This window comes from Selaginella moellendorffii, unplaced genomic scaffold (genome assembly GCF_000143415.4).
Source record: "Selaginella moellendorffii unplaced genomic scaffold, v1.0 SELMOscaffold_30, whole genome shotgun sequence".
Classification (NCBI taxonomy): Eukaryota; Viridiplantae; Streptophyta; class Lycopodiopsida; order Selaginellales; family Selaginellaceae; genus Selaginella; species Selaginella moellendorffii.
Window position 1 is genome coordinate 950,744 of NW_003314291.1, and position 25,318 is coordinate 976,061.

The 25,318-nt window shown below is 50.5% G+C and overlaps 10 protein-coding genes across 11 annotated transcripts; 7 read left to right on the forward strand and 3 right to left on the reverse strand.

Annotated features, from left to right (window-relative positions):
• Positions 1-496: 496 nt before the first annotated feature.
• Positions 497-4,622, forward strand: LOC9648616 (probable leucine-rich repeat receptor-like protein kinase IMK3). The gene is made up of 3 exons (XM_002976245.2): positions 497-870; positions 940-2,610; positions 3,639-4,622. The coding sequence occupies exons 2-3, from the start codon at positions 945-947 to the stop codon at positions 4,331-4,333; spliced, it is 2,361 nt and encodes a 786-aa protein (XP_002976291.2). The 5' UTR covers positions 497-870; positions 940-944; the 3' UTR covers positions 4,334-4,622.
• A 56-nt stretch (positions 4,623-4,678) lies between these two features.
• On the forward strand, positions 4,679-8,154 carry LOC9648617 (tubulin--tyrosine ligase-like protein 12). Its single transcript, XM_002976246.2, has 16 exons — positions 4,679-4,933; positions 4,996-5,223; positions 5,273-5,400; positions 5,460-5,658; positions 5,714-5,839; positions 5,889-6,145; positions 6,213-6,320; positions 6,379-6,520; positions 6,571-6,727; positions 6,803-6,960; positions 7,015-7,338; positions 7,391-7,465; positions 7,527-7,596; positions 7,643-7,800; positions 7,852-8,003; positions 8,054-8,154. The coding sequence occupies exons 1-15, from the start codon at positions 4,679-4,681 to the stop codon at positions 7,999-8,001; spliced, it is 2,535 nt and encodes an 844-aa protein (XP_002976292.1). The 3' UTR covers positions 8,002-8,003; positions 8,054-8,154.
• LOC112348513 (pentatricopeptide repeat-containing protein At1g11290, chloroplastic-like) lies at positions 8,070-9,917 on the forward strand. Its single transcript, XM_024681180.1, has one exon. The coding sequence runs from the start codon at positions 8,070-8,072 to the stop codon at positions 9,915-9,917; it is 1,848 nt and encodes a 615-aa protein (XP_024536948.1).
• Positions 9,916-11,288, forward strand: LOC9648618 (mitochondrial carnitine/acylcarnitine carrier-like protein). Its single transcript, XM_002976247.2, has one exon. The coding sequence runs from the start codon at positions 10,210-10,212 to the stop codon at positions 11,104-11,106; it is 897 nt and encodes a 298-aa protein (XP_002976293.1). The 5' UTR covers positions 9,916-10,209; the 3' UTR covers positions 11,107-11,288.
• LOC9648619 (eukaryotic translation initiation factor 4G) lies at positions 11,271-17,134 on the reverse strand. The gene is made up of 14 exons (XM_002976380.2): positions 16,643-17,134; positions 16,495-16,571; positions 16,338-16,430; positions 16,192-16,271; positions 16,078-16,134; positions 12,920-16,011; positions 12,661-12,855; positions 12,250-12,601; positions 12,109-12,186; positions 11,948-12,049; positions 11,792-11,882; positions 11,636-11,724; positions 11,506-11,574; positions 11,271-11,450 (listed from the first exon to the last, which is right to left on the reverse strand). Exons 1-14 carry the CDS (start codon positions 16,846-16,848, stop codon positions 11,388-11,390), a joined length of 4,644 nt encoding a protein of 1,547 aa, XP_002976426.2. The 5' UTR covers positions 16,849-17,134; the 3' UTR covers positions 11,271-11,387.
• Positions 17,135-17,287: 153 nt separating this feature from the next.
• On the forward strand, positions 17,288-18,716 carry LOC9648858 (myosin-9). Of its 2 annotated transcripts, none has more exons than XM_002976248.2 (4): positions 17,288-17,501; positions 17,575-18,018; positions 18,233-18,339; positions 18,422-18,716. In XM_002976248.2, exons 1-4 carry the CDS (start codon positions 17,304-17,306, stop codon positions 18,459-18,461), a joined length of 789 nt encoding a protein of 262 aa, XP_002976294.2. In that variant the 5' UTR covers positions 17,288-17,303; the 3' UTR covers positions 18,462-18,716. The 2 variants fall into 2 exon arrangements, with proteins under 2 accessions (XP_002976294.2, XP_024536914.1); XM_024681146.1 differs by having other exon boundaries at positions 18,233-18,334.
• Positions 18,717-18,799: 83 nt separating this feature from the next.
• LOC9648620 lies at positions 18,800-20,039 on the forward strand. Its single transcript, XM_024681181.1, has 5 exons — positions 18,800-18,865; positions 18,927-19,034; positions 19,098-19,172; positions 19,231-19,638; positions 19,866-20,039. The coding sequence occupies exons 1-5, from the start codon at positions 18,800-18,802 to the stop codon at positions 20,037-20,039; spliced, it is 831 nt and encodes a 276-aa protein (XP_024536949.1).
• Positions 19,634-21,299, reverse strand: LOC9648621 (chlorophyll a-b binding protein 7, chloroplastic). Its single transcript, XM_002976382.2, has 5 exons — positions 21,163-21,299; positions 20,934-21,100; positions 20,731-20,877; positions 20,438-20,663; positions 19,634-20,373 (listed from the first exon to the last, which is right to left on the reverse strand). Exons 1-5 carry the CDS (start codon positions 21,283-21,285, stop codon positions 20,074-20,076), a joined length of 963 nt encoding a protein of 320 aa, XP_002976428.1. The 5' UTR covers positions 21,286-21,299; the 3' UTR covers positions 19,634-20,073.
• Positions 21,300-21,764: 465 nt separating this feature from the next.
• LOC112348567 (probable DEAD-box ATP-dependent RNA helicase 48) lies at positions 21,765-22,504 on the reverse strand. The gene has a single exon (XM_024681372.1). It carries the CDS (start codon positions 22,410-22,412, stop codon positions 21,816-21,818), a length of 597 nt encoding a protein of 198 aa, XP_024537140.1. The 5' UTR covers positions 22,413-22,504; the 3' UTR covers positions 21,765-21,815.
• On the forward strand, positions 22,448-23,425 carry LOC112348568. Its single transcript, XM_024681373.1, has 5 exons — positions 22,448-22,556; positions 22,660-22,723; positions 22,777-22,828; positions 22,907-23,178; positions 23,236-23,425. The coding sequence occupies exons 1-5, from the start codon at positions 22,485-22,487 to the stop codon at positions 23,256-23,258; spliced, it is 483 nt and encodes a 160-aa protein (XP_024537141.1). The 5' UTR covers positions 22,448-22,484; the 3' UTR covers positions 23,259-23,425.
• Positions 23,426-25,318: the final 1,893 nt, after the last annotated feature.

Sequence of the window (25,318 nt, forward strand, 5' to 3'; positions counted from 1 at the left end):
AATTTTCGCTATTAATCTGGATTATATACTGCAACTATTATCGCTATTAATCTGGATTCCAAGCTCTGTTGTACTTTGATTCGTTCTTTCTGGCAGTATATAGTTTATGAGGACGAGAAAATTTGTTGCGAGGAAAGCAACAGTTTGTAGCGCAGTGGAGGCTGACCAGCACATCCGCCCAGGACCAGCGCGATCTTAATACACATAAATGGAACAGTTAAGCTCCACACAAAGTGGGGATTTTATGGTAACACATCTCGAGCAAAACAAAGCAACCAAGCAAAGAAATGACAAAAGAGTTTTACCAGAGGAGTGGACCAGTAAATGACAGTGAAAGGGGATGAAAGGGATCGGGAGAGATGCCAGGGGATATTCGCCGCCTCCGGCATGGATAGCCGTTGGAAAGCCAAGGATGGCGATTTAGCCGTTGGTCTCGTGGCGATAAAAAAAAGAGATTAGCAAGTTCATCGATGCTAATCGCTCGAAATGCTGGGGCAACTCCACAAACGCTAAGTTGATGGAGGAATGGATGGTAGATAAGTGAAATAGCTGGCATGGTAAAAACTTTTGCCCGGATGGTTTTTACTTCTAGGGCTCTTGTTTTAGGTGGCTCTTTAGCTTAGGACGGAGGTGGAGAAATGGTGGTTTGTGTGGAAGCAAAGCCGCCAAGGATTCTCGCAAAGCAAAGCAAGCAAAGACCGGTACACAGTTAAGTAGGAGCTTTCTCTCTCGCGTGTGTGAGAGGATTTCGTGAGGAGCGGGCATAGATTCCACCAAGCGAGCAAAGGGTTTTAGCCAATCTCCCCAGCTTTGGAGCTTTCAATCCATCCGGCGAGCCAGCGGGCGAGCGCGGCGCGAGGAATCGAGCGGGTTTGTATTGGTTTGACTGATCTCCTCCTTCTCGATTGTCTGGAATGATCGTCGATCGTTGTGGTGTAGGAGCGATGACGAGGAGGAGAGGTTTTAGATTCTTCCTCCTGGCGGCAATGTGGGTCTTCTTCTTCTTCTCGCTGGCGCCCAATCTCGCCCAGGACGATGGCGATGGCGGAGGAGGAGGATTGGGAGCCGAGGATGGGATGATTGTCACGGAGGAGAACCTGGCGGCGCTCCTGGCGATCAAGCACGCCTTCATGGACGCGCAGGGCGCATTGATCAGCTGGAACGAGACCGGCGTTGGGGCGTGCTCGGGGAGCTGGGCGGGGATCAAATGCGCGAGGGGCCAAGTGATCGCGGTCCAGCTCCCGGGCAAGGGCCTGGGTGGTAGCCTCTCCCCGCGATTCGGCGAGCTCACGGAGCTCCGCAAGCTCAATCTCCACAGCAACAGGATCGAGGGCTCCATCCCATCATCGATCACGGGCCTGGCAAATCTTCGCAGCGTCTATCTCTTCCAGAACAGGCTCACGGGGACGATCCCGGCTGGCCTGGGCCGGTCCCCGCTAATGCAGGCCGTCGATCTCAGCGGTAATAGGCTCCAGGGGGACATTCCGGCATCGCTTGGCTCTTCCGGCAGAATGTTCCTGCTCAACCTGGCAGGGAATAATCTAAGCGGTGGGATCCCACCCGAGATCGCGGGGTCGGCGTCGTTGATCACGCTGATTCTGGCGCGGAATGGCCTGGATGGGGAGATTCCCACCACCTGGCCCGATTCCGGAAAGCTGCGGACTTTGGATCTCTCGCGGAATAATCTCAGCGGCGAGATCCCGCCGTCCATCGCGAGGCTCCGGAATCTCACCATCCTCGACGTGGCCTCCAATGAGCTCTCGGGCGGGATCCCTGGCGAGCTGGGCGGGATCGCGGCGCTCCAGCTGCTCGATCTCTCGGGCAACCGCTTGAATGGCAGCATCCCGGCGAGCATCGGGCAGCTGGGCAATCTCACCAGCGCGAATTTTTCCGACAACAATCTCTCCGGGCGAGTGCCGCGCTTCGTCCATGGATTCAACAGCTCGGCGTTTGCGGGGAATGCCGGGCTGTGCGGCCTGGCGGGGCTGGTGGCGTGCCAATCTCCCGTGCCATCGCGGTCGCCCCAGCAATCCACCCCCGCCGAGAGGCGGCGATCCAGGAGCCGGCTGAGCAAGCTGAGCTTGATCTGCATCATCGTGGGCGGAGTGCTCGCGCTGGGCGCCGCGATTTGCATGCTTATGCTCATCGCGTGGAGGTTCCGCGAGCAGCGGGCGGCGGGCGCGCACGAGAGGGCGAGCAAGGGCAAGGCGGAGACGAGTGTGGATCCCAGCGGAGGGAGTAGCGGTGGTGGCGCCGGCGGTGGTGGCGGAGGGAATGGAAATGGCGGGAATGGGAAGCTCGTCCACTTTGATGGGCCGTTCTCTTTCACCGCGGACGATCTTCTCTGCGCGACCGCGGAGGTGATGGGCAAGAGCACGTATGGGACGGTGTACAAGGCGACGCTGGAGAATGGGAACACGGTGGTGGTGAAGAGGCTGCGCGAGGGGATCGTGAGGAGCCAGCGCGAGTTTGAGGCGGAGGTGAGCGCGCTGGGGAGGATCCGGCACACGAATCTGGTGGCGCTGCGGGCTTACTACTGGGGGCCCAAGGATGAGAAGCTGCTCGTGTTTGATTTCATGCATGGTGGGAGCTTGGCCGCGTTTCTACACGGTGAGTTCTTCTTCTTCCTTGTTCTCTTTCTTTTGTTCTTCCTCTCTTTTTTTCTTCTTGGTTTCGTGGATGGTGTTTGCGAAGCTTTGCTCTTTTGATCGTGAGCTCGTTTGGTTTGATTCTTTCGTCTAGATTGGTTTTTCGACGTTCTTGCTTGATCGATTGGGCGAGTTTTTCATGAAAGGTGGCGACATTCTCCTCCTCCTTCGTTCTCTTGCTTCGCTCGTTCTCTCTTTCTTTGTTCTTCTTCCTCGTTTTCCTTCTTTGTTCTTCCTCGTTCTCATCGTTCTCTTCTTTTCTTCTTGGTTTCGTGGATGGTGTTTGCGAAGCTTTCTCTTTCGATCGTGAGCTCGTTTGTTCCCTTTTCTCCGTGATGCCGTCTAGATTGTCTTTGCTTTGTTTTTTCATGTTCTTGCTTGGTCGAGTTCTTCTCTCTCCCTTTTCTAGATCTTTGATTTGGTTGGCGATCGACATTTTCGATTGTTCGCGTGGGGTCTGTGATGGTGGACGTTTGGCTGGTTTGATTGTGTGCGTGATCCCATTGTCCTTGAATTCTTCCGACCTACACGCGTGTTGTGAGATTTTCTTTGTTCTCTTCGTTTCTTCTTGCTTTTGTGGATGGTGCTTGCGAAAATTTCTTCTTTGATTGCGAGAATAAGCTCGTTTCTCCGTGGTCCTTTCGTCTAGATTGTCTTTGCTTTGATTTTTCCATTTTCGTTGATTCTGCATTGAATGGTAGCGAACGTCGACTGTTTGCGTGTGGTCTTTGATAGTGGTCGTTTGGCTGGTTTGTTTGAAGTGTGCTCGATCCGATCATCCTCGAATTCCTCCCACGTACACTCGTGTGTGTTTCACTTGAGAGACGTTCTGTTCTTCATTCGATCGTGCATGGAATCTCAGGATCCATTTGACGCAAAGTTCTTTTTTTTCTTGTGGCATTTAAGTTCTTCATTCGATCGTGCATGGAAGTCTTACGTTCCAATCGATAGGATTGACTCAAAGTTGGATTTTTTTCTGTGTTCTTGCAGCTCGGGGACCCGAGACGCCGCTCGGATGGTCGACGCGCATGAAGATCGCGCTGGGCACGGCCAAAGGCCTCGCCTACCTCCACGACGCGGAGAAGATGGTCCACGGCAACCTCACCTCGAGCAACATCCTCCTCGACTCCCACCTCAACGCGGTCATCTCGGACTACGGCCTCTCGCGGCTCATGACCTCCTCGGCGGGCTCCAACGTTCTGGCCACCGCCGGCTCGCAGGGATACCGGGCACCCGAGGTGAGCAAGCTCAAGAAGGCCACCACCAAGTCGGACGTCTACAGCTTTGGCATCGTGCTGCTGGAGCTGCTCACCGGCAAGGCCCCCGGCGACGCGGTGAGCACCGCCGACGGTGGCGCGCTGGATCTGCCCGAGTGGGTGTCGAGCGTCGTCAAGGAGGAGTGGACGTCCGAGGTGTTCGATGTGGAGCTGCTCAAGGGGACCGCTCCATCCGAGGATGATATGCTTAACACGCTCCAGCTCGCGATGAACTGCGTCTCGGCGTCGCCCAGCTCCAGGCCGGATATGAACGAGGTGCTGAGACAGGTGGAGAGCGTCGCTGGTGGCGGTGGTAGCGCTGGCGGCGGTGGTGATCCTACCAGGTATTCTCCGGGGTCTGGAGCGGCTTCTTCGACGCAAGGAGCTGTGACACCACCACCTCCGCCAGCGCCATCGTCGTCGTCGTGAAAGTTTGTGTAAGTTAGATTGGTTTCGATCGATCGATTGTCATTGTTTGACAGGAGAATTGATATGGAAAAGCATCGAAAGAGTTCCAAGGATCTTGGAGGGGAGCTCCAATGATCTTGGAGGGGAGAAGAAGAGAGAGGAAGAAGAAGCTGCATTTTGTGGGGGGAGAAGTTCGTTTGTGCTGTTTCTGTTTTGGGGAGGATTTTTTTTCCATCATACAAGCCCAAAGCTTGCAAAGTTTTAACAGGCCTTTAAAAATTTAATTGACATTTAACTTAATTGAACTTCATTAACATTAATTAAAGTAGATTTTAAACTCGGGATAAACCCTAAAGGTTTTTGGCGATGGAGTACCGAGAATTCGTGGAGACGCACGGCATTCTCCTGGCGGCGGCTGGATTGCCGGCCGATCTGTATGGTAAGCTCCACCACAAGCTCGTCAACGATGTCCTGGACGGTGGGAGTGTGTTTGAGATCGAGGAGTGCGAGAATGGGAGGCAGCGGCGGCTCCTTCTCGCCGGCGATGGGATCGGCAAGGAATCGGATGTGTTCCTTGTTGATCATGCCTGGTCATTCCGGCTCCCCGATGCTCGCAAGCAGGTAATCCATCGGATTCCATCCCATCCATGATTTTTCTTCACAATATTTTGCTTCTTCCACAGCTTGAAACTATTCCAGGACTAGCGGAGAGAATGGCGAAGCTTATGTGCGTCGCTGGCGATCAGGACGATCAAGAGAATGAGATTGATCCAGATGAATCTCACGAAGACAAGGAAGAAGAGCTTGCAAAGAAATTAGGTGGCGATGAAGAGCCTTTGTGGCTAGAGCTCGATGAACTGGGAATCGACGATGAGAAGCTGGAGTCTCTAGATCTTGCGACTGCATGTCCGGTAAGCTCCTTTTTGCTTTCTTTCGACTTTAACGTTTCTCGTTTTCTAGAATTTAATCGCTCTCAGTCTTTGGGGGAACGGACTCGAATGCGCGGACGTGCTACTTAATGTGCTCTCTAGTTTACGCTCTTTGCGAGGGCTCTGGGTGAATGAAAATCCCGTAGCTTCAAGCGAAGTGTAAGTTTCGGTTTCAAAGATTTCTTCGATAGATCTGATTGACAGTGATGCTGACACAGGATTCTGAAAGATTTACCGGACGCTTGTCCAAGCTTGGAGATTTACAACTCCAAGCTTCTTGGAGATTTTGGCTGGTGGTCGATTGGGTTTTGCTGCGGATTGATTGATTCAGAGAATCCACTTGGAAGCGAAGGTTTGCTGGAAAATGTGGAGAATATTGACCTTTCTAATCGTGGTATCAGAAAGCTTCCAACGAAGGTAAGGTTTTATCGCTTTTTTGTCTGCGGGATTTGTAAACTTTCGATTGTTTCAGGGATTTAATCACGTAGTACTGCCAAAGCTTACGAGTCTTAATTTGCGGGGTAATTCCTTTGAGGACGTATCAAGCGGTGACCTCTTGCAAGCTCTGAAGTCGTTTCCTTTGTTGAAATCTTTAGAGGTAAACTTGTCTTTGGTTGGAACTCTTTTTTTTTTAATCTTTTTTGTAGATTGATATTCCCGGTGCACTTGGTAATAGTGCATTGAAACTCAGTAATGATCTGCCTAAGCTGTTAGAGATAAATGGCGTGGCTGTAGTGAAAATTCTGGAAGAAGAGAAGGATTTTGTGGATACTCGCCTCAAACAACGTTTTCCTCTCTGGAGTCCAGAGGAGCCACTTTCAGAACGTGTTCTTCGAGCGATGTGGAGATATATAATGACATACAGATTAGCTGACGAAGTGAAGCTGGATGAGATGCCAGTGTGGTAAGATGTGAAGTCTTTGTCTTTTTTTTTTTCTACTCTTGATTTTTTTTCTAACTTGTATTGATAGGTATGTTATGGATGAACTTGGGTCTGCTGTGAGACATAGTGATGAGCCAAACTTGAAATTTGCTCCATTCATGTTTCTTCCTGATGGGTCAATGAACTCAGCTGTGAGGTAGAGACTTATTCTCTATTCCTTTTTTCTTTTTTTAATTTCTCTTGTGTTCAAGCAGCTATACTTTAATGTGGCCTACCAAAAACATTACAAAAGGTGAAGAATGCACCAGAGACTATCTTTTAGGATTTGACGAGAAAAAACAGCGATCTGCACGTCTAACTGCATGGTTTCATACTCCAGAAGCATACTTTGAACAGGTAGTTGTCGCTTATATTACTTCTATATTCAAAAGCTCAAATTTGCGCAGGCATACAAAGACCATCACCAAAAAATTCATCCTTCAAAGAGGCCGACTGATATTATTTCAACATCACAGCATTCAAATGGAAACAAGAGGCATTTCACTGTTTATAGTGATATACCTCAGGTCATGGACTTTCTGAATCGTCCTGAATTTACTCTAAGTAAGATCATCTATATCATCTATATCATCTATACTGGATCTGGCTGTAAATTGATTGGGAATTTTGTTTCTGCAGTTGACGATCCAAGCAAGGCCGATATCATCTGGGCAAGCTGGCAAGTTGACGAAGAAGCTTGTAAAGCGTTTGGTCTGAACCAAGACCAGTTTACTAATCAGTTTCCTTTCGAAGCCTGCATTGTTATGAAGCACAACCTTGCAGAAACCATGCGATTGGTAAATTTTACTCCTCCCTTTACAGGATTTTTTCTGACTTTGAAGAGCTTGCAGGCGTATGGAAACCCGGAATGGCTTCCCACTACTTACAACTTGGAATCCCATTTAGCTGCTCTCATTGGGGACTATAATGCCAGAGAGAAGCGTGGCGACGATAATCTGTGGATTCTCAAACCATGGAATATGGCTCGTACAATTGACACGACGGTGACAAGGTCCCTGCCAGCGATAATACGACACATGGAAACCGGGCCGAAGATTTGTCAAAAGTACATCGAAACTCCTGCTCTTTTTCGTGGCAAGAAGTTTGATCTACGCTACGTTGTCTTGTTGCGTTGTTTGCAACCCCTGGAGCTGTTCTTGTGCGATGTCTTCTGGGTAAGTTTCTTGCAGGCACTTTCTGTGAGTTAATCAAATCTTTTCTTTGCAGATTCGACTGGCTTTGAATGACTACACTTTGGACGAGAGCAGTTTGTCCGAGTACGAAACTCATTTTACTGTCATGGTAAAGGCCGAACTTTTTTCTTTTCTGCCAACAGCATGGTTCATTGTTCTCGCTTTCGCAGAATTATAGAAACAAGCTGAATCACGTCAACACCCACGATTTTGTTCCGGAGTTTGAAAAGGAGCACAACGGTACTCAAACCTTTACTCGTTTTCAAACTAAGTTCTTGACATGCAGTGAACTGGCGTGACATACACGAGCGTGTCAGGAAGATGTTGCGAGCTGTTTTCGAAGCAGCATCGACTATCCACCAGGAAATGTACAGCCCCAAGTCCAGAGCAATTTATGGTGTGGATATTATGCTGGATTCTAACTTTCATCCCAAACTGCTGGAGGTAAACGAGCTCAAAGTTAACAATCTCAACAATTTCGGCTTCTAAATGCAGGTCACTTACTGTCCAGATTGCACAAGAGCGTGCAAATACGACGTGAAGAAAGTTGTGGGCGATAACACCGTGATGAAGGGTGTTGATTTCTTTAACAACGTTTTTGGTTGCCTCTTCCTCAACGAAGCTCAAGACATGACTCCACTTTAAAAGTAAGTCATACATACAGAGCCAGGGACCTAACTTTTTCTTTTCTTTGTAGGGCGGCATGAGCAGGAATGAAGTGTCGAGCTGTTCTATCGACTTGTTTCCAGCGATGGGTGATCTCGATTTACAGACAAAGCTCAAGGTTCAATGAGAAAACGGAGTCCAGCGCGTCTGCGTCTATAGGTGTTCTTCTCGCTGCATTGAAGGCCTGTCTTGTTACAAGGGACTTGCAAGCTGGGAAGAAAGTCCACTCCGATGCCTCTTACGCCGGGCATGCGTCGGACGTCTTCATCGCGACCACTTTGATCAACATGTACGCGAAGTGTGGCAGCACGGTTGATGCTCGGGCAGTTTTCGACAGCATGCCTCAAGACGTGGTCTCGACAACTGCTATGATCCTGGGACACGTAGAAAACGGGGAGAACGTCCGGGCTTTGGAGCTCTTTTCCGGGATAGTTGTTCGGCCGGACGCTCGAGCTTTTGTTGCTGCTCTTCGGGCTTCTGCTGGATTAGCAGCCGGCGAGGACGGGCAAACCATCGGAGGGAAGATGGTTAAGCGGGATTCACTGGAGAAAGGAATGGCAGTACACCATCAAGCTACGGAGGCCGGCGACGACACCCATATCTTCGTAGCAACGACGCTCATCGACATGTACTCCAAGTGTGGGAGCCTGCTGGATGCACGAAAAGTTTTCGACAAGATGGCTACGTACGACGTGGTCGCCTGGAACAGTCTGCTGATGGGATGCGTAGAGAACAGGGAAAGCGAGCTAGCTCTGGCGTTACTCTCGAGCATGGAGGATCTTTCTCTAGCTCCCGACGCTCGGACCTTCGTCGCATCACTCGGGGCCTGCGCGATCTTGGCCGAGTGCGAAGCAGCGAGTGAAGTTAATGGCCAGCTCCTCAAGGTGGCGAGCCTGGAAAGGGGTAATGCTCTACACTCCCGAGCGGTGGACTGTGGCCTAGACTTGGACATCTTCGTCGCCAACACGCTCGTCGACATGTACGCCAAGTGCGGGAGCATGGCGAGAGCTCGCAGCGTCTTTGACAAACTTTGGCACCGAGACGTCGTCTCGTGGACCGCTCTCATCCTGGGCTACGCCGAGAACGGCGACGCGGAGGTGGCTCTCGAGTTGTATTCGCGGATGAGACGCGATGGCTGCGAGCCCGACTCGAAAACACTGGTGGCGGCTCTGGTGGCGTGTGGGAACTTGGTGGCGCTGGATGCTGGGAGGAGGATCCACGACGACGCAAGGAGGCTCGAGCTACACAGCAACGTACTCGTTGGCAACGCTCTGGTGGATTTCTACGCGACGTGTGGAAGCATGGAAGCGGCCGAGGAAGCTTTCAGCTCGATCACCAGGAAGGATACTATATCCTGGAACTCGCTCGTCACAGGTTACAGCAAGCAGGGTGACGCCGAGAAGGTCTTGAGTTTGTTCCAGCGGATGCAAGAAGGTGGCGGCGAGAGGATCAAGCCAAACTCCATTACTTTTCTCTCGGTTCTCTCGGCGTGTGGCCACTGCGGACTCGTCGACAAAGGAAGAGAGATCTTCCAGGCCATGGCGAAGCAGCACGGTGTAGAGCCCGGGATGGAGCACTTTCACTGCGTGATCGACATGCTGGGACGCGGTGGTCACCTGGAACAAGCTTTGGAGACGATCGAGGCCATGCCTTGGGCAGCCGACGCCACGACTTGGACGATCGTTCTATCCTCGTGCCGGAAGTGGAAGAACGCGAGGATTGGAAGGGTGGCGTTTGATCGATTGATGGAGTTGGATGGAGGCAAGGAGTCGTCGACTTACTTGCTCATGGCGGGGATTTACGCGAGCGCTGGAATGCGGGCGGAGAAAGAAGAAGTGCTCCAGCTGGCACGCCACGTGTCTGGTGACGTGGACGTTATTACTGACACGACATAATATATAATCACGACCACTTGGCTATTTGGCGGACACGTGGACAGCAATGGGCGACTCACATTTCCCTGAAATTGGGAGCACACATTTTGGGTTGTCTCTTTCCCCTAGCGCGCTTGTCTCCGTACGATCATCCACGTGTCACTCATCGAGGCGATCCCGTTTGGGTTGTGTATGTTGATCCATTAGCTCGCGCGCTAGGGATTCGCATTCTCGCCTGGATCGATCGATCGATCGGTCCGACGCGCATTGCGATCTCCCTCGCGGCGGCGAATTGGGCTGCGAATTGCGCGCAATGGATGTGGCCAAGGATCTAACGTCGGGGACGCTGGCGGGCGTGGCGCAGCTCCTCGTCGGCCACCCCTTTGACACGATCAAGGTGAAGCTCCAGAGCCAGCCCGCCCCCCGCCCAGGTGAGCCGCCAATCTACGCTGGCGCCATAGACGCCGTCAAGAAGACCCTGGCGGCGGAGGGATCCCGGGGCCTCTACAAGGGCATGGGCGCGCCGCTGGCCACCGTCGCGGTCTTCAACGCTGTGCTCTTCGCGTCGCGCGGCCAGATGGAGAGCATATTCCGCGAGCGCCCTGGGCAGATCCTGACCGTCCAGCAACAGATGCTCTGCGGCGCTGGCGCCGGCGTGGCCGTCAGCCTCGTCGCCTGCCCCACGGAGCTCGTCAAGTGCCGGCTCCAGGCCCAGTCAGCCCTAGCTGCGAGCGGCGCCGCCGGCGTCGCCACCGTGTCGTACGCCGGCCCCATGGACGTCGCCCGGCACGTCGCACGGAACGAAGGCGGCGCCGTCGTGGGGCTCTACAAGGGCCTCTTCCCGACGCTCTTGCGCGAAGTCCCCGGCAATGCCGCCATGTTTGGAAGCTACGAGGCGATCAAGCAGGCCTTGGCGGGCGGGAAGGCGACGAACACACTCGGGCAGGGGTCGCTGCTAGCGGCGGGCGGAGCGGCGGGAGCGATGTACTGGCTGGCGGTGTATCCCGCCGACGTCGTCAAGAGTATGATCCAAGTTGACGACCACAGCAACCCAAAGTTCCGGGGGACGCTGGACGCCTTCCAAAAGGTATACCGCAGCGAGGGGATCAAGGGGCTGTACCGGGGATTCGGCCCGGCCATGGCTCGGAGCGTGCCTGCCAATGCCGCCTGCTTCCTCACCTATGAGCTCGTGAGATCCAGCTTGAAGTGAGATCTCGCTCAAACATATATAGAGACCGAAAAAAACAAGACGGGAAAAGGACTACCTCATCGCATTCTTTCTTCTTGCAAAGAAAAAGGTTGTGTGTTTCATCATCTTTTTTCTTTGTGCTCGCTTCTTCTTCGTCTTCTTCCCTCTTCAAAACAAGACAGGGCTGCCATTAGTTCTCCGGATAAATTGTACCTATTGGCCTCTTTCGAATCTGTACAAAGTCCCGCAACATGGGAAGTCCTCCTAATTAGAAAACGCCAGCGCTTGTTTGATGGTGCGAGCTAGTTGTCTTCTTCCGGGGCCTCGTGAAGCCAGCAAAGCCACTTTCCAACTTCGCGAATCGCCTATATACAACGCTATTAGCTAACGAAGGAGACGTGTTTTTATAGTCTAGAGTACCTGTTCTCTTCCAGGGGTCGGGTCTTTGACGTCGTCCTGCCACTTGAAAAAAGCATTCTCCGAGATAACCTGCACACTCACGATGTGAGTTTCTTTCGCTTGCCTTGTAAGGTAGGGAGGAAACACTCACCTCGTCCGTGTAAAAACTGTTGAACAAAGCTGTCATTAAGCCGCTAGGATGGCCATGATGATGAGCAAATTGTTGCACGGCTACTATGTCTGCAAAGGCATGAAACCAGCCCGTCAGTCGACCGACTATAGAACACTCGAACGCAAAAGATACAACATTGTCCTTGACTTGCGCCGGCAGCTTTGGCATTTGCAGCAGTAACTCTTTTCAAAAGGTCCGAGTACTTCCGTGTGCGTTTGAGAGAAGCCTGCACAGGAAAAAAGAAAGAAGAGATTTTTTCGAAATAAATCCGCCGTAAAATCTCAAGTATACCTCGTAGTCTTCAGAGGGCACAGGATGGACCGTCTGGTTTAAAACCTCAGTCATCAACATGCGTAGAAACCCAGCATTTGTAAACAAAGAGGAAGCGTTTGTCTGTGCATTTGCATTTACCAGTTGAGTAAAGTGAGACCAACTCTGAAAGAATTACGTACCTCCAGCCATTTCAAAACTTCGGGAACGGACACATTGTTTGCGAATGCATCCTTCAAATAACCCTCGACAGGGAGAACCTGTATGGTCGTAAAATATGTCAGCAGAAAACCAATAACATACAAATGGAGCTTGACACTTACAGGGTCCAGACAGAGAAGATTCTTTTTTCTCAAAAACGCCTCGACTTGTCCAGGTCTAGGATTTAGGACAAAATCTTGAATGTTAACTCCGGCAGCCTTGTACAATCGTAGCATTTCTTCCTCGTTCTTCTCCTTGCGAATAGTGTCCAAGACAGCACCAAAAATCTCCAATGCGTCGGTACTCAGCAGTAAACTATCCTTCTCCGCCCCACCCTCTTTTACCAGTTTTTCGACTTGAATTAATGGAAACACATCCTCCGCAACAAGCTTCCCGACAACGCTTCCTAGGTAGTCAGCGGCTTTCGGAACGTCCACCACTGTGTCTTCAAACACAGAAAGAACAGACGCTATCCTGTTGATAGATAACAAACTTTAGGAAAAGGAACCTTAAACCTTAAAACATTTGCATACCCTTCTCTCATTTGATCGTAAGTTAGTAGCGCAGGGCTCTGCGATCGTAGATGCTTGATGAGCGTCGCCATTAGGTCCCGTTCAACGTCCTTTCTCTCGAAAGATTCCAATATCCACTGCGAAACCATTTTCGCGTGATAGTCAGGCCTTCCGAGTTCCTCAACGCACTGAACTGCTTCCTTCACATCCCTTATGCTGCACATACATTGGCACTGCATTAGAAACAAAAAATGCACTGGATAGAAAACCAATACTGAACCTGTAGTACTCTTCAATGGCCAGAGTACTTTTCTTTCTCAGCTGCTCTTCTGTCAGTGCTGGGGGCTGAGAGACTTGTGGTGCAGGTGTAGGCGGAGTCGATGGCCTTTCTATTGTGGAATAAGCTGCCAGCCGATCACTAGCAGATCGTTCCAAACCACGATACTCCTTCACACCCGGGGCAGCTGACATAGGCCTCTCCAATATAGGCCTTTCGCCAGCCCCAAAACCAGTACCACCCCTCGAGAACTCATCCCTGCTTATGTAAGGTTCCCTGTTCATACTTGGTGCAGTACCAGGACGTCGAAAATCCACTTGCATCTTAGGTGGCACGTCGCCTAAAGCACTCCGTGCAGAGGGCCCGGGAGCACCACGCATTGGACCCCTTCCAAGTCCTCCTTGAGGAACAAACGTAAACTCCTCTGACCTCTGCGGCATCGGCATCGGCATTGGCCTGCTATCCATAAAAAACTGATCTTCTTTTCGAACATCCTGCATGTAACGACCTGGCATTCCTCCTCGACCCATCGGTGACATAGCTCCGGGAGATGGTGGTACACGCCTCATGCTCATACCGCGAGAAAATCTGTCTCGGCTAGTGTGGGCAAGCCGCTCCTGTTGAGCGTCCCTGTGCACCTCCTCAATCTTCTTGGGACCCTCAACCTTTCTTCGCTGCTGCCAGTCATTGTTTCTAAGGTCGATAACGTCCTTCAAACCAAATCTCAGTCTAGACGGAAGCTTCGGGTTGTTGGAGAGGTCCAAAATCCTCTCGAAGTAAGCATCTATATGAGCCTTTGCCTTGCTGTGATCGATAAGCGAACCGATGGTTGTCATGAGCTTGCAGAGTGCTTCTATATTCTCCTCGTCAGGACTCTGGTATTCTCCCAAGAGCGACGTGATGCACTGATGCATGATCCGCTCCGTTAGCATGCTCTCCTTGTACAGCTCGCCGATAAAACGGATGTTTCCCAGCATTCGTCTGCGGGCCTTCACGCGCTTGATCTCACGTTCTTCCGGGGTGATGGCGATACCATCTTCCTCAGTCTTGCCAGCTTCTTCCTCTTCTCTCTTACCACGCTCAAACTCTTCCTGGCACTTGTTCAGAAGAACCCGCTTGAAAGTAACTTTCTCCCCATCCTCAGTAAACTCGGGCAAGGCAACCGACAACTGGACACAAAAACGTGCGTACGTCTCACAAAACGTTGGCTCCATGATGGCTTTGTCGAAAATCTGAGATATCACGCCATAAAGCGTAGCTGCGGTCTCAATCCCCAGGTCCTGAACTTGAGCAAACAGCTTCTCGAAGTTTTGAGGCGTGAGCTTATTAAGGATGCCCTTCACCTGCCTTTGCTTGGCGTCTTCTTCGTCAGAAACTTTACCAATCTCATAACGCTTCTCTGCCTTGTGCATTGCAGGCAAAGGCGTAGGAGATGGAATGAGACCCTTCTGAGGATGAATCCAGCTGAGAGAATCAACACCACGTCCCGGAACAATGTGAGGCGGCATGTTGGGAAGCATTGGTGGCGGAAACCTCATCCCTGCTGAAGTGTTACCCGGTCTGAATCCATCAACTCGAATGTCCTGTGCCCGTCCCGATGGAGTTATAGGCTGCTTAATCCACCTGTCCTCGTCTGCTGGTCGTCGCGGAACTCCCCGGAGTCCCATATCTACTGGCGGGACCAAAATAACCTCTATATCCGGCCTAACTTCAAAATCTGGTGGCAAGCTCACGTTGTGTTCCCTTTGCGTCAGCAGAAAGTCCCTACTGTATCTCTTCTGTGTCGAAAGCTGAGTATTGTCGTCCGGCTTGGGTGCCGGAGTCGGCAAGTCGGCAGCATCTTCCCAATCATCCAACTCTTTCGGAGGCTCCACTTCTACTGAAGGCTTCTTTTCAGCTTTGACTTCCACTTCCTGTTGCTCTGCCGGTACCACGAGCTCATCCTTCTTCTCGTCGGGAGCCTTGTAAGCGTTGTACAGGTCGGCATTTGATCCCGCAGCGTCAGCTTTAGCAAGAATCTTTTTCTTGTTTTTCTTCTTACTTCCTTGTTTCACTTCGACGACCACCTCAGTAGAATGTGAAGCGGACTCCGATACCAACTTGGGGACAGCTTCCGCAGGTGGTTCCACTTCCAACGCAACCGGGGGAGTTTCAGCATGCTTCTCAACCTCTATCGGCTTTTCGTCATTATCGCCATCCTTTTGAGAACCAGCTGCAGCTGCATCGACACTTCCAACCGACTGCTCTATCTCCTGCACTGTGCTACTTTCCGGCGTTGGAGGTGCACCAACCTCTACGCTACCTTCAGAAACTGTTGCCCCGGACTCAACGATTTGGTCGGCACTTTCCTGTGGAACATCCACTGCTACGGTTGTGGTGGTAGTAGTCTCTTCTATGAGCGTCTCTGTAACCGCAGTACTGTCGACAACAGCCTCCGTACCAGCCTCCGCCCGTGCACTATCTAAAAGCTCAGATGGTGTAACTGTAGTGTCGACATGAGAATCTGTGGGTGGCACTGCCGGAGTCGCAACTTGCGTGCCACGGGGGATAAAAGATGCTCCAGGAGGACCATAACCCCTCTGAGAATCCCCCATATTCAGAGGGAAAAACGGCGGGCCTGTCGTTGATAGTGGCGTTGAGTAGTGATTCATACCCACCGACGGCGACGGCCCGGTAAAGTTCATTGGTCTGATTGGCGGCCCCCTTGGTAAAACTGACGCAGGCAACACCTCTTCTTGCGTTTCCGGATTGACAATCTTCAACGCCCTGCTAGCCCGCTGCACAAACGGAAATGACTGACCATGATGTCCCATCATTTGCTGAGGCACGATCGAGGTTCCAACTTGAGAACCCATCACTGGAGACGGTTGAAACTTAGCTCCGGGTGTGAAGGCCGGCGGCTGAACTAAATTGTGGTTGTGTTGGAGAACCGGCTGCTGTAAAGGCTGCTGAATCGTGTTCTGAGGTTGAGAGCTGACAACTTGCATCGGAATTGGCATGTGTGCAGGCCGAACAGGTTGTGTAGGGGGAAGCGGTGCATGATCCAAAACAACGGGTGGCAAAAGCTTGCCAGCGCGAGAAGCTTCATACTGCGCCTAATAGCGCAAAACTTGTAAGCAAAGCACACAAGCAACAGAAAAAAAGACTAAGTAAAAACGTACTTGCTCTCGCTTCTGCTCGTCAAGGTTTGGAGGAGCCGATGTTGTACGAGCTGGAATCTAGACACCCATGAACAATGAAAACATTGCACAAGAACCAGTCAAAGCTATAGATACCTGCACGCCGCCATTAGGCCCCAACCCTCCGGGACTGAAGCTGCCAAATTGAAATGTCATTGCTGGTTGCCGGGCAATATCTTCAGTAAAACAAAAACTCTATGAATCAGAACGCCGAGGAACAAGATTAAAGACGACAAACTCACCAGCCTGGGATTTTTCCGGAGTACTCGGAGATAGAGGCTGCTTGCCATTGTTGTGTACTGGCCGCCTAGGAGCTGGCACAGACACATTACCACCTAGAACATCCCCCATTAAAGAGCAAGTTAACACTAACGAATAAAATAACACAATGTTTCTCACCAGTAGGCCGATGAGTCGGCTGCAAAATTGCCTCTCCACCATTCGCATTGTTTGTATACTGCTGCCAGTTATTCTTCCTGCGAGCTAGGCATTAAACCCTTCCACTCAAAGAGAAAGAAAAGAAAAGAGCAAAGAAGGCTTGGCTTACCTCCGACCCGCGCTTCCATGAGCATTGGGACGAGGAGTGGGATGATTAGAATGAGGGGGAGCGCTCGCTGAAGGGCCAGGCCCCCCTGCGCCTCCACCCTTTGCTGATCCCTGCGTCGCTCGATACACAGCAGCTCCTCCACGGCCGCTTCCTCCTCTCTTGAGCTGCGATTCAACTGGATCCGCCTTCGCCTGATTAGTGGTCATAAATCCAGAGGCCAGGACACGCTTCCCCGCAATTCGTCCGCGAATTCGCGTCGCCTGGAAAACCCTAAGAACAAGAACCCTGCTCCGGCGCTGGGAATCGCTGCGCCAGACCCTAAAATCACCTCTAGAATCCCGAGATTTCGATCACCGGCGGGGCGCCGGCGTGGAGATCGCGCCGATCCAGTGGCTGCACGAGATCGCGCTCATGCATCACATCCTCATGGCGACTGCCGCCACAACACGGAGTCTGAGAGAGAAATGGAAGAAGAGAAAGCAAAAACACAGGAAGTAATCGCTACCCTATCCGAGCCTGTAGGCTCGGGCACATCCGTACCCCGAGCCTAGCCAGTCCGCGGTTCGAGTCGCCTTCCCGACGCGCTTTAACGGCAAAAAGATCGACCACTGGACCGTTGCGCGGCATTTTAGGGTTTAGAAAGAAGAGAGCTTCTTTCGTCATGGCAGTGACATTGTCGTCGGAGATGGAGAGCTACATGGAGGGATCGATCGCGCATATGGTAGGGCTCTCTTGCGCGGATCAGCAGCTGCGCGAGAAGCTCCAGCTCGCGGAGCGCTCGCAGCTCGATTTGCAGAGCCAGGTCCACTGCTTGCAAGAGAGATTGCGGGAGATCCAGCAGAAATACAACACGGCCAAGGTAAAATCCGCGAGAAAGATCGCTGCTGGAGCCGTAATCTCGCGATTTCTTCCCTTTCTTTCTTGCTTTCCAGGTGGAGGCGAGCTTGAGCGCGCAGGCGCTGAAGAGGCAGATCGCCGAGACGCAGAAGGTCGCGGAGTATTGCAAGCATCTCAGCGAGGAGTGCTCGCGGCTGGAGAACGAGTGCCTGCTCTACCACAACGATAGGCAGATTTTCATGGAGGCGGCGGATGATGCCGAGGAGAGGGCCGCGGCGGCGGAGCATCGCGCGGCGGATGAGCTCCGGGAGGAATTCGAGCAACGGCGGAATCGGATGGAGGAGGAGCGCCTGGTTCACGACATGGTGGCGTCGGCAGTGAACGCTGCCGCTCTTAGAGCTGTGGAGCGGGAGAGGGACGCGGCCGTGCACAAGATGAGAGCTTCCGAGAGGTGCGTCCAGGGATTGTTTGGGGAGATCCAAGACTTGAGGAAGGACGCGCAGCAGTACGAAGCCAATCTCAAGAAGGCGGAAGTCGAGGTAAGAATCGCCCACTTCTCTTCTCTTTTCTCTCTTTGGTAGCCTTGTTCTTCGTTTTGTTATTGTTCTTCCTCCCTTCCTTTTCATTGCTCTCTCGCTTTTCACTTCCTTGTTTTTGTTCTTGTTCTTCCTCTCTTCTTTTTTATTGTTCTCTCGTTTTTCCTTCCTTGTTCTTGCTAGTGTTTGCTGACAAGCAATTGTTTTCTATCCGCAGGTGGAATTTCTCTACCAGGAGAACAACGAGCTCAAGCTTTTGCTGGGAGGGAAGTATCCAGGCTCGACGGGGCAAGCAATCTCACCGCTACACATCCAAGGAGTAAGGTTCACGCCGAGATCAAACTCTTTCATTCAAAGCAAGCTCTCGTTTGATTCCTCGAGTTCTACCTCTCTGTGCTTCTTGCAGATCAAGTGTCATGCTGCCAAGCCGGGCTGTACGCTGCTAGGCTTGTCTTCCAGACAACCTCTTACACCACTCCGGTCCAATCTCGCCGAGTGGAGACGACAATACAGATGAGAAAAACTTTGCAAAGAGCTCGAGCATCGCCATCGCTGGGAAGCACTGCGAGCAAAGCGAACGACGACTTGTAAATTCATCTGGCACGGAGGTTTTTGTAGCTCCGGAAGTTTGCAAGGCAAACTTTTTTTGTTGTTACTTTTTTAAAATGACGAATATACTTGAGATGCCTGTGTTGCCCTGATTCGGACGGTGTGGATTTGCGCTGGCCGAGCGATGCGTCTCCCGCCAAGATCAAGATGAGGGCGAGAGGAATGGCGCCGAGCTATGGCGCCCAAGGGCAAGAAGGGAAAGAAAGGCGGGGCGCCGAAGCCAGATTCTGGATGGCAGAAGGTATGGCGATCGCGATCTAGGTCTGTGATCGGTGTGATGAGTTCTTGAGATGGATTTGTAGGCGCTAGGGAATTTCAAGTGGGAGCGGCCGCTGGAAGCTTTGCCAGATCCAGCTGCTGCGCCGAATTTTGGGGAAATTCGTGCTACAATCTTGCACGTTTGCCAATTGGTAAGCGATTTTTCTTCCACTACCTCCGTTTCTTTCGCTTAACCTTGGTAGAGTGTTTGCTAGATTTCCATTCTTTGGAGTAGCAAAGTGAATGAGGCATTTATCGATGAGCTCTTCAGGGCCTCTCGGCCTTCCTTGGTAAGATCACACAAAGCGAAAACATTCCATTCACATTTTCGATGGTTTTAAACTCTAGGAGAAGCTAGAGCTCCGTGGAGCGACGTCCTTGGCAAGGTTTGTCATGCCTGACAACATAGCAAACGCTCTCAAGGAGTTGGATTTGTCATGCTGCACAGCACTCGAGTATGTTTTCCTCGAGGTACTTCTACGATTTCTCAAGTTTCTTACAGGATTTTTCTTATACTCTCTTTTGGAGCAGTCGAGTTCTCTGGAGAAGCTATCGCTCGCGAGGTGTGGGAAGCTAAGAACAGGGCACATTGTCGCGCGGGGGCTCAAGGAGCTCAACCTCCACGAGTGTAACGAGCTCGTAGACCTCATGTTTTGGAGCGACAACGTGTTAATCTTAAATCCTCCTTACAAGGAGAAAGATCGACTGGAACTCTATTGTCCAGAGCTCAAAGGATTCCACTGCCCTCCCATGAAGGTAAGTTTCTCTTCCTTTATTCCATTCGATCGTTTTAATGTGTGTTCTTCCAAGCTGGGATCACACATCGTCCAAGTTTTTTTGCTTGCAAATCGTCCTCGAGTGGAACAAGTCCAAGTTCCGCTTGCAAATCGTCCTCGTTTTGCTGCGTTCCATGCCAGTGGAAGAACAATCCAGTGACAAGCCAAACGCTTTTTTTTCTTGTTCTTCGTTGCTCTCTTCCGCAGATTGTGAGACCAATTGTGGAGACTCCACCTCCATTGAAGGAACTCCTCGAGCACGACAAGGTGGTCGAAAGATATGAGATTGAGCGGAACCGTGTTCTCGAGCCAGGCTTCACGGGATTAGCAGACTTTCCGAAGACACCATACCTGGGATTTAATTCTTATCGGCTAGCATAGGAATCAATCTAGAACTTATCTTTCTCTTGCGAAGCTAGAGGAGGATTGACGTAACGGCATTGTTGTGAAGAGGATCTTGTAAATGATCGAGCAAGTTCTCCAAAGGGCCCTTCTTTGTCACGAGAGCTTGGACGTAAAATCCCAGCCACGCCACCATCGCTAGACGGCCATTCTTTATCTCCTTGACTTTGAGCTCCTCGAAAGTAGCCGGATCTTTGGAGAGTCCCAGCGGATCAAACAGGACTCCTCCCGGATAGTTGATGTCTCCGGGAAGATAGATTCCTAGCGGTTCTAGTGCTTCGATGCCGCAGTACCTGGCATACTCTGGACCAACCTGTTTGGATCATAGATTAGTTTGTATCGATTGGAAGAACTTGACGAGAAAAAGGACGATTTACCATGAGGAGGAACTGGCAGATCGCAATGACGATGATGCCTTGAGCCCCAACAATGTGGAGGCCTGGAATCCCGAGATAATCTAGCGTGTCGCCCTCGAGCTTGGCATACCCGACTCGCCACCACACGCTCTCTGCGAAGTTAACTCCAAAAAACTTTTCCAAGACCTCCGGGATCACCACTCCCAGCGCTGCTAGCATCGCCCATCGAGCATGCAAAATCTCGAAACTGGAAGAAGAATAAGAAAAGAACTACGTGATAGTAAGTTCCATAGACTTCACGGGAGGGAACTTACTTGAAGAACTTATCGAATTTTGCGGGATCTTTTCCAAGTCCCGCTATGTCGAAGCCATAATCTCCAGGAAAGCTTCCTTGGAGATGATCAGGATAGTCGTATGGAATCGGCCCCAGCCATTTGGGACGATCTTGGCCAAACCACACACTAGAGCCAAGCGATCAGCAAATTAATCTCCATCTAAAAGGATTTCTTTACCTCACCTCGCGTCCCTAGCCCTCATTCTCGCGGCATCCACAGCCGATCGGGAGTTCTCCGCCGCGGCCTTGGTCTCTTGCATCCTCTCCTGGAGCTGCTTGCCGAGCGAGCTATTCGCGATTGCCTTGACTGCCGTGAAGGGAAATGCCGAGAACACAAGAACACCGGCGAGCTGGGAGCTCATCAAAATCACTGGAAATCATCTCGCAGCCGCATTAATCCATCTCTGCTCACCTCTTGCCAGGACGCCCTGCAGGAACAAGCATTGCGGCAGCGCCTGGGCGCTCTCCTCCTCCTTGCCCCATGGAATTTGCCCCAAGAACACGCCTCGCTGGTGGCGAGAATGGAAGAAGCCATGAGCTAATGGAGAATCTTTTCGTAAGACCGTTGACTATTGACCAGCTCATTTATGGAGAATCTTTTCGCATATGCTTCAGAATGACCGTTGATAGTTGACCAATTGACCAGCTTGACGGTGATCTATCCAATTATTTATTTTCTTCTTTTCGAGCGTGGCTATGGCGTCGGCTATGGAGGCGCGATCCCTCTATCGATCACTGCTTCGCGAAGCACGGAGATTTCCCGATTATAACATTAGGGAGTACATCGCGAGGCGCTGCCGTCAAGGATTCGAGTCTAGCAAGGCAGGAGGAGGCCGTGATTTGTTAGCGTTTGGGGAAGAACAGCTCGAGCTTGTCAAGAGGCAGAGCCAAGTCTATGGTATGTATGCCCCCAAAATCAAGAATGTGATGGAAATCAAAGTCTCCAAAGCTTGATAGAGAAGATCCCAAGATGATCACACGTCGATCTTGCAAGAACTCCGGTGTGCGCGTGTGTGTGTGAGAGAGAGAGGGTTTATTCTTATAAACATGCCTACCAATTGATTCTCATAGTTCTTGCTTGCTCCTAGATCTCTCCCATTTCTCGGGAAGAACAGGACGAATCGACTTACCCAGTGCTGGCCGCCGAGGCTTGTCCCTTCCAGAATCCCAGAGGTTTTGATCTTCCTTGGTCGGTGGTGAGCCAATCTCGGTGATACTCACCGGCAGGAATGGCCGATCGTCTCCATTGTCGACCGAGAAGAATCCTTCCTCTTGCTCGCCTAGATCGCCATCCCCAGCAGCAGCGTTCCTGGATGGGCCATCGCGCCAGTTCCACAAATCCAGCGCGCCTGGCTTGCGGAACCTATCGGCTAGGGCCGAGAGCTGCTCGTCGGCCATGGGCGTCCTGGCCGGGAAGCTCTGCTGCTCCCACGGCTTCTCCAGCACCGTCACCGCGGCCATCATCTCCTGCCGCTTGCGCTTCTCGTAGATCCGGCGCTCGCGCAGCAGCCACGCCTTCTCGCGCATCCGCTGCTTGTGCATCTGGAGCCGCTTCCACTGCCACTTGGTGACGCCGCCAGGGAATGTGCGCTTGCCGCCGCCCATTCGCACCACCAGCAGCTCCCATCGATTGCCACACCCGGCGCTCAAGCTCATCGCCATGGCGGGAAAACCTCAAGAACCCTAAAATATCGCCATAAACCCTAAAATGTGCTCTTCCAGAATTTTGGGGCGATGGAAGAAGGGCGCATCCGCGAGCTGGAGAACGATGGTGCCACATTGTCTGCGAGGATCATCCTCTCTTCAGTGAGTGAAAATCTTGGCGCAGGCACTGGAAGTAGAGAATGCAAATTTAACTGCTCGATTCGTTCTTCTTCTCTCCCATTCGATTTACTCTCTGTTCTTTCAGCATGGTGGAAACCAGTCGCTAAAATCGAAGCGGACTCACAAGAATCACAAGAAAGAAAATCAAGGTACTCTACGATCCTTTTAAAGGAATTCCTAGTGACTCTTTCTCTCTTGCTAGGAAACTCTAAGCGACGATTTGTAGCTTTGAAAATCATGTACATTGGCAGCTGGTACGTTCCTATTCTTTGTTTGGAAGAAAGCTGATTTTTTTTTCTTTTTTTTTTTTCTTTTTTTTTTGCTGCTTGCAGGTTATTGCTTGCTTGCTCTTTTTTTCGCTGGGAAGGAAGAAGTCTGTGGGTTATGCACAAGGCATTCTTATGGCATCAAGTTCGTTGCATGGCCGCCGTGCTTTTCATGATTGACTGTGGTCGTGAAATACCAATATTTGTCTCCAGAGTAAGCTGGAGACAAATAAGATCACTGATTTTGTGGATCATCGACGACCTTTTCGAGTGGACAAGACCACGAGAAAATCACAGTATTTGTGCCTTTCAAGGCCTACACTTCTACTGCCGACCTGGTAAGTGACTGTGACGGCTAGATTCAAGCTTGGATTTTGATTGAAATATCTGTGTAGAATCCAAAGTTACAGATACATAAGCATTTGTTAAAACATCTCGACCAAACGTTACTGACGGCTGCACTGATTTCCGAAGGCATGCTGGAGCTTGGTCAGCATGCTTCTCTTGTATTTCTGCATGGTTAAATCCATGATGATGCAGACCCAATTGTTTATTTTAGCAAAACAAATTATCTGAACGTAAGCAGATTTTGATTTTGAACGCAACCAACGCTTAAAATACTTTGGTAAACTTACTTATCTTGCTCTAGTGAAAGATTCCATAGATTTTGTGAGAGGGCTCCCTTCCTCCTCGAGCTGGATCTTGCAAATTATAGTAGATCCTAAGTTTTGGACTATAAAGTCTATAACTTTGGCAGTAAAGAACAAGCAGCGTGGAAAGTTTTGGAACTTGCAATGAATTGTGTGGAACATCGCTCTGATAGGAGGCCGAACATGAGCACTGTGGTAAATGAGCTGAAAGAGGCCTTGCCTCTCTCAATTTCCTTGCATGCCTGGAGGAAGCAGAGCTGCTGTCACAAAAGACTTGAAAGAGTGTTTTTACCCATTTTGAAAGAGCAACTTCTTCCTCTGGAAGCAATAGATTGATGGGTTCACGGCTGCAAGCAATCTCGAACAGTACCACTCCAAAGCTGTACACATCTGATTTCCCATGAGCCTGGCGTTAGAAAAAAAAAAAGTTAGTCATTAAGAAAGTTTTTGCTCACTCTGAGTGAGTGATGGTTGAGACGTGAGATATGTTGTTCCTGTTGTAAAGCTTGGAAAGCCCAAAGTCACTAACTTTGGCAACCATGGTAGAGCTTAAAAGTTTATTAGTTGTCTTCACATCCCGATGGATGATATGTAAATTGCAGGAGGTGTGCAAATATTCCAATCCTGTGAAACTTGTTGTCGAGGGTCACCACACTGTTTACCTTGAACAGCGTCTAAAGCAACTTGCAGCCGAGATTTCTAGCTCAAAGCTGGACATTGTGCCTATACATAACCACATCAAAGAGATGACAAATGGAAACGAAAGAAATCACTTTGCTCTCTCAAAGTTCTATTCGCTTTGACTCCTGATCACAATAGCCAAGGAACGACACCAAGTTCCTGTGGTGTACCACCAATAAAATATCAATCTGCCAATGGTTTGAGATCAGTTTGCTATCCATGCTTGACGATCAAACTCACCTCCGTGTTAAATTCATGATATCCTTGCTTTGAGGCGTTGACAAAACCTTAACAGCAACTTTAACATTATTGGAAAGGCAGCCATAGTACACTGGTCCAAAACTTCCTTCGCCAAGAACTTGCTTAAAGTTGTTTGTGGCCATGATCACGGAGTTTGGAGACTTTGGACCAGGGAGATGAGAAAGCTATAAGCACAAGCCAGCATTTTGCAACTTACCTGACTCTTGTGGTCTGATGGTTCTTTGTCCGTCTTTCTATGGGACATGAAACACACAACGAGTCCAGCTGCGAGTAGTAACACAGCTACGCATGGAACCGTGACTCCAATTAAGAGTGTTGTATTTTTCTTCTTCTTCTTTGTGTCGAGCTTCTCGCATAACTTAACAGTAGTGCTGCGGAAGGAAGGAAAACGAAAGATCAATTTCAAGAGAGAATCTCGAGAAACGAACTTGAAAGAGAGCTGCAGTTCTGGTGGCACGCAATCCATGCTGTTGTTTTGTAATGACCTGTGAAATAGTGACTGTAAGAAAAACTCTAATTTTCGAGCATACACTGTACTCACAAAACCGTGAGTTTTTTCAAGGAGCTAAAGTTTGGAACTGGCCCTGTCAATGCATTGTTATCCAGATATATGGAAAAAACTAAAGATGAGAAGAAAACTAAGAATTGCTAGAGAACCGTTCGTAAATTTTTGTTAGATGCAACAGCTTCTTGCTTGACTGGGATATATTACCACTCAGACGTTGGTTGGATAAGTTCCTGCAATGTCAATTTCTTCAGTTTCGTATGATAGATATGAGTCCTCTTACAGCTCTGTGATTCTGGCCGGGATTTGAGCTATGTATCCCTCCCAAGTATAAGGAAGAGGAAAGCAACGTCCAAGAATTGCTACCACTTCCAGATAAGA

Bases quoted from the DNA above. Each gene is read 5' to 3' on its own strand.
- LOC9648618 (XM_002976247.2), top strand. From the start codon at position 10,210: ATGGATGTGGCCAAGGATCTAACGTCGGGGACGCTGGCGGGCGTGGCG.
- LOC112348568 (XM_024681373.1), top strand. From the start codon at position 22,485: ATGGAAGAAGGGCGCATCCGCGAGCTGGAGAACGATGGTGCCACATTG. The intron at 22,557-22,659 runs GTGAGTGAAAAT...CTGTTCTTTCAG, and splicing joins CGAGGATCATCCTCTCTTCA to CATGGTGGAAACCAGTCGCT. The intron at 22,724-22,776 runs GTACTCTACGAT...CTCTCTTGCTAG, and splicing joins TCACAAGAAAGAAAATCAAG to GAAACTCTAAGCGACGATTT.
- LOC9648616 (XM_002976245.2), top strand. From the start codon at position 945: ATGACGAGGAGGAGAGGTTTTAGATTCTTCCTCCTGGCGGCAATGTGG. The intron at 2,611-3,638 runs GTGAGTTCTTCT...GTGTTCTTGCAG, and splicing joins CTTGGCCGCGTTTCTACACG to CTCGGGGACCCGAGACGCCG.
- LOC9648858 (XM_024681146.1), top strand. From the start codon at position 17,304: ATGGCAGTGACATTGTCGTCGGAGATGGAGAGCTACATGGAGGGATCG. The intron at 18,019-18,232 runs GTAAGAATCGCC...TTCTATCCGCAG, and splicing joins TCAAGAAGGCGGAAGTCGAG to GTGGAATTTCTCTACCAGGA. The intron at 18,335-18,421 runs GTAAGGTTCACG...TGCTTCTTGCAG, and splicing joins CACCGCTACACATCCAAGGA to ATCAAGTGTCATGCTGCCAA.
- LOC9648620 (XM_024681181.1), top strand. From the start codon at position 18,800: ATGGCGCCCAAGGGCAAGAAGGGAAAGAAAGGCGGGGCGCCGAAGCCA. The intron at 18,866-18,926 runs GTATGGCGATCG...ATGGATTTGTAG, and splicing joins CAGATTCTGGATGGCAGAAG to GCGCTAGGGAATTTCAAGTG. The intron at 19,639-19,865 runs GTAAGTTTCTCT...TCTCTTCCGCAG, and splicing joins TCCACTGCCCTCCCATGAAG to ATTGTGAGACCAATTGTGGA.
- LOC9648621 (XM_002976382.2), bottom strand. From the start codon at position 21,285: ATGGCTTCTTCCATTCTCGCCACCAGCGAGGCGTGTTCTTGGGGCAAA. The intron at 21,101-21,162 runs GTGAGCAGAGAT...ATGAGCTCCCAG, and splicing joins GCAGGGCGTCCTGGCAAGAG to CTCGCCGGTGTTCTTGTGTT. The intron at 20,374-20,437 runs GTAAATCGTCCT...TGATCCAAACAG, and splicing joins TCTGCCAGTTCCTCCTCATG to GTTGGTCCAGAGTATGCCAG.
- LOC9648619 (XM_002976380.2), bottom strand. From the start codon at position 16,848: ATGACCACTAATCAGGCGAAGGCGGATCCAGTTGAATCGCAGCTCAAG. The intron at 11,883-11,947 runs GTATACTTGAGA...TTTCCTGTGCAG, and splicing joins TGCCCTCTGAAGACTACGAG to GCTTCTCTCAAACGCACACG. The intron at 11,725-11,791 runs GTTGTATCTTTT...ATGCCTTTGCAG, and splicing joins CGGCGCAAGTCAAGGACAAT to ACATAGTAGCCGTGCAACAA.
- LOC9648617 (XM_002976246.2), top strand. From the start codon at position 4,679: ATGGAGTACCGAGAATTCGTGGAGACGCACGGCATTCTCCTGGCGGCG. The intron at 5,401-5,459 runs GTAAGTTTCGGT...ATGCTGACACAG, and splicing joins CCCGTAGCTTCAAGCGAAGT to GATTCTGAAAGATTTACCGG. The intron at 5,840-5,888 runs GTAAACTTGTCT...TCTTTTTTGTAG, and splicing joins CTTTGTTGAAATCTTTAGAG to ATTGATATTCCCGGTGCACT.
- LOC112348513 (XM_024681180.1), top strand. From the start codon at position 8,070: ATGAAGTGTCGAGCTGTTCTATCGACTTGTTTCCAGCGATGGGTGATC.
- LOC112348567 (XM_024681372.1), bottom strand. From the start codon at position 22,412: ATGGCGATGAGCTTGAGCGCCGGGTGTGGCAATCGATGGGAGCTGCTG.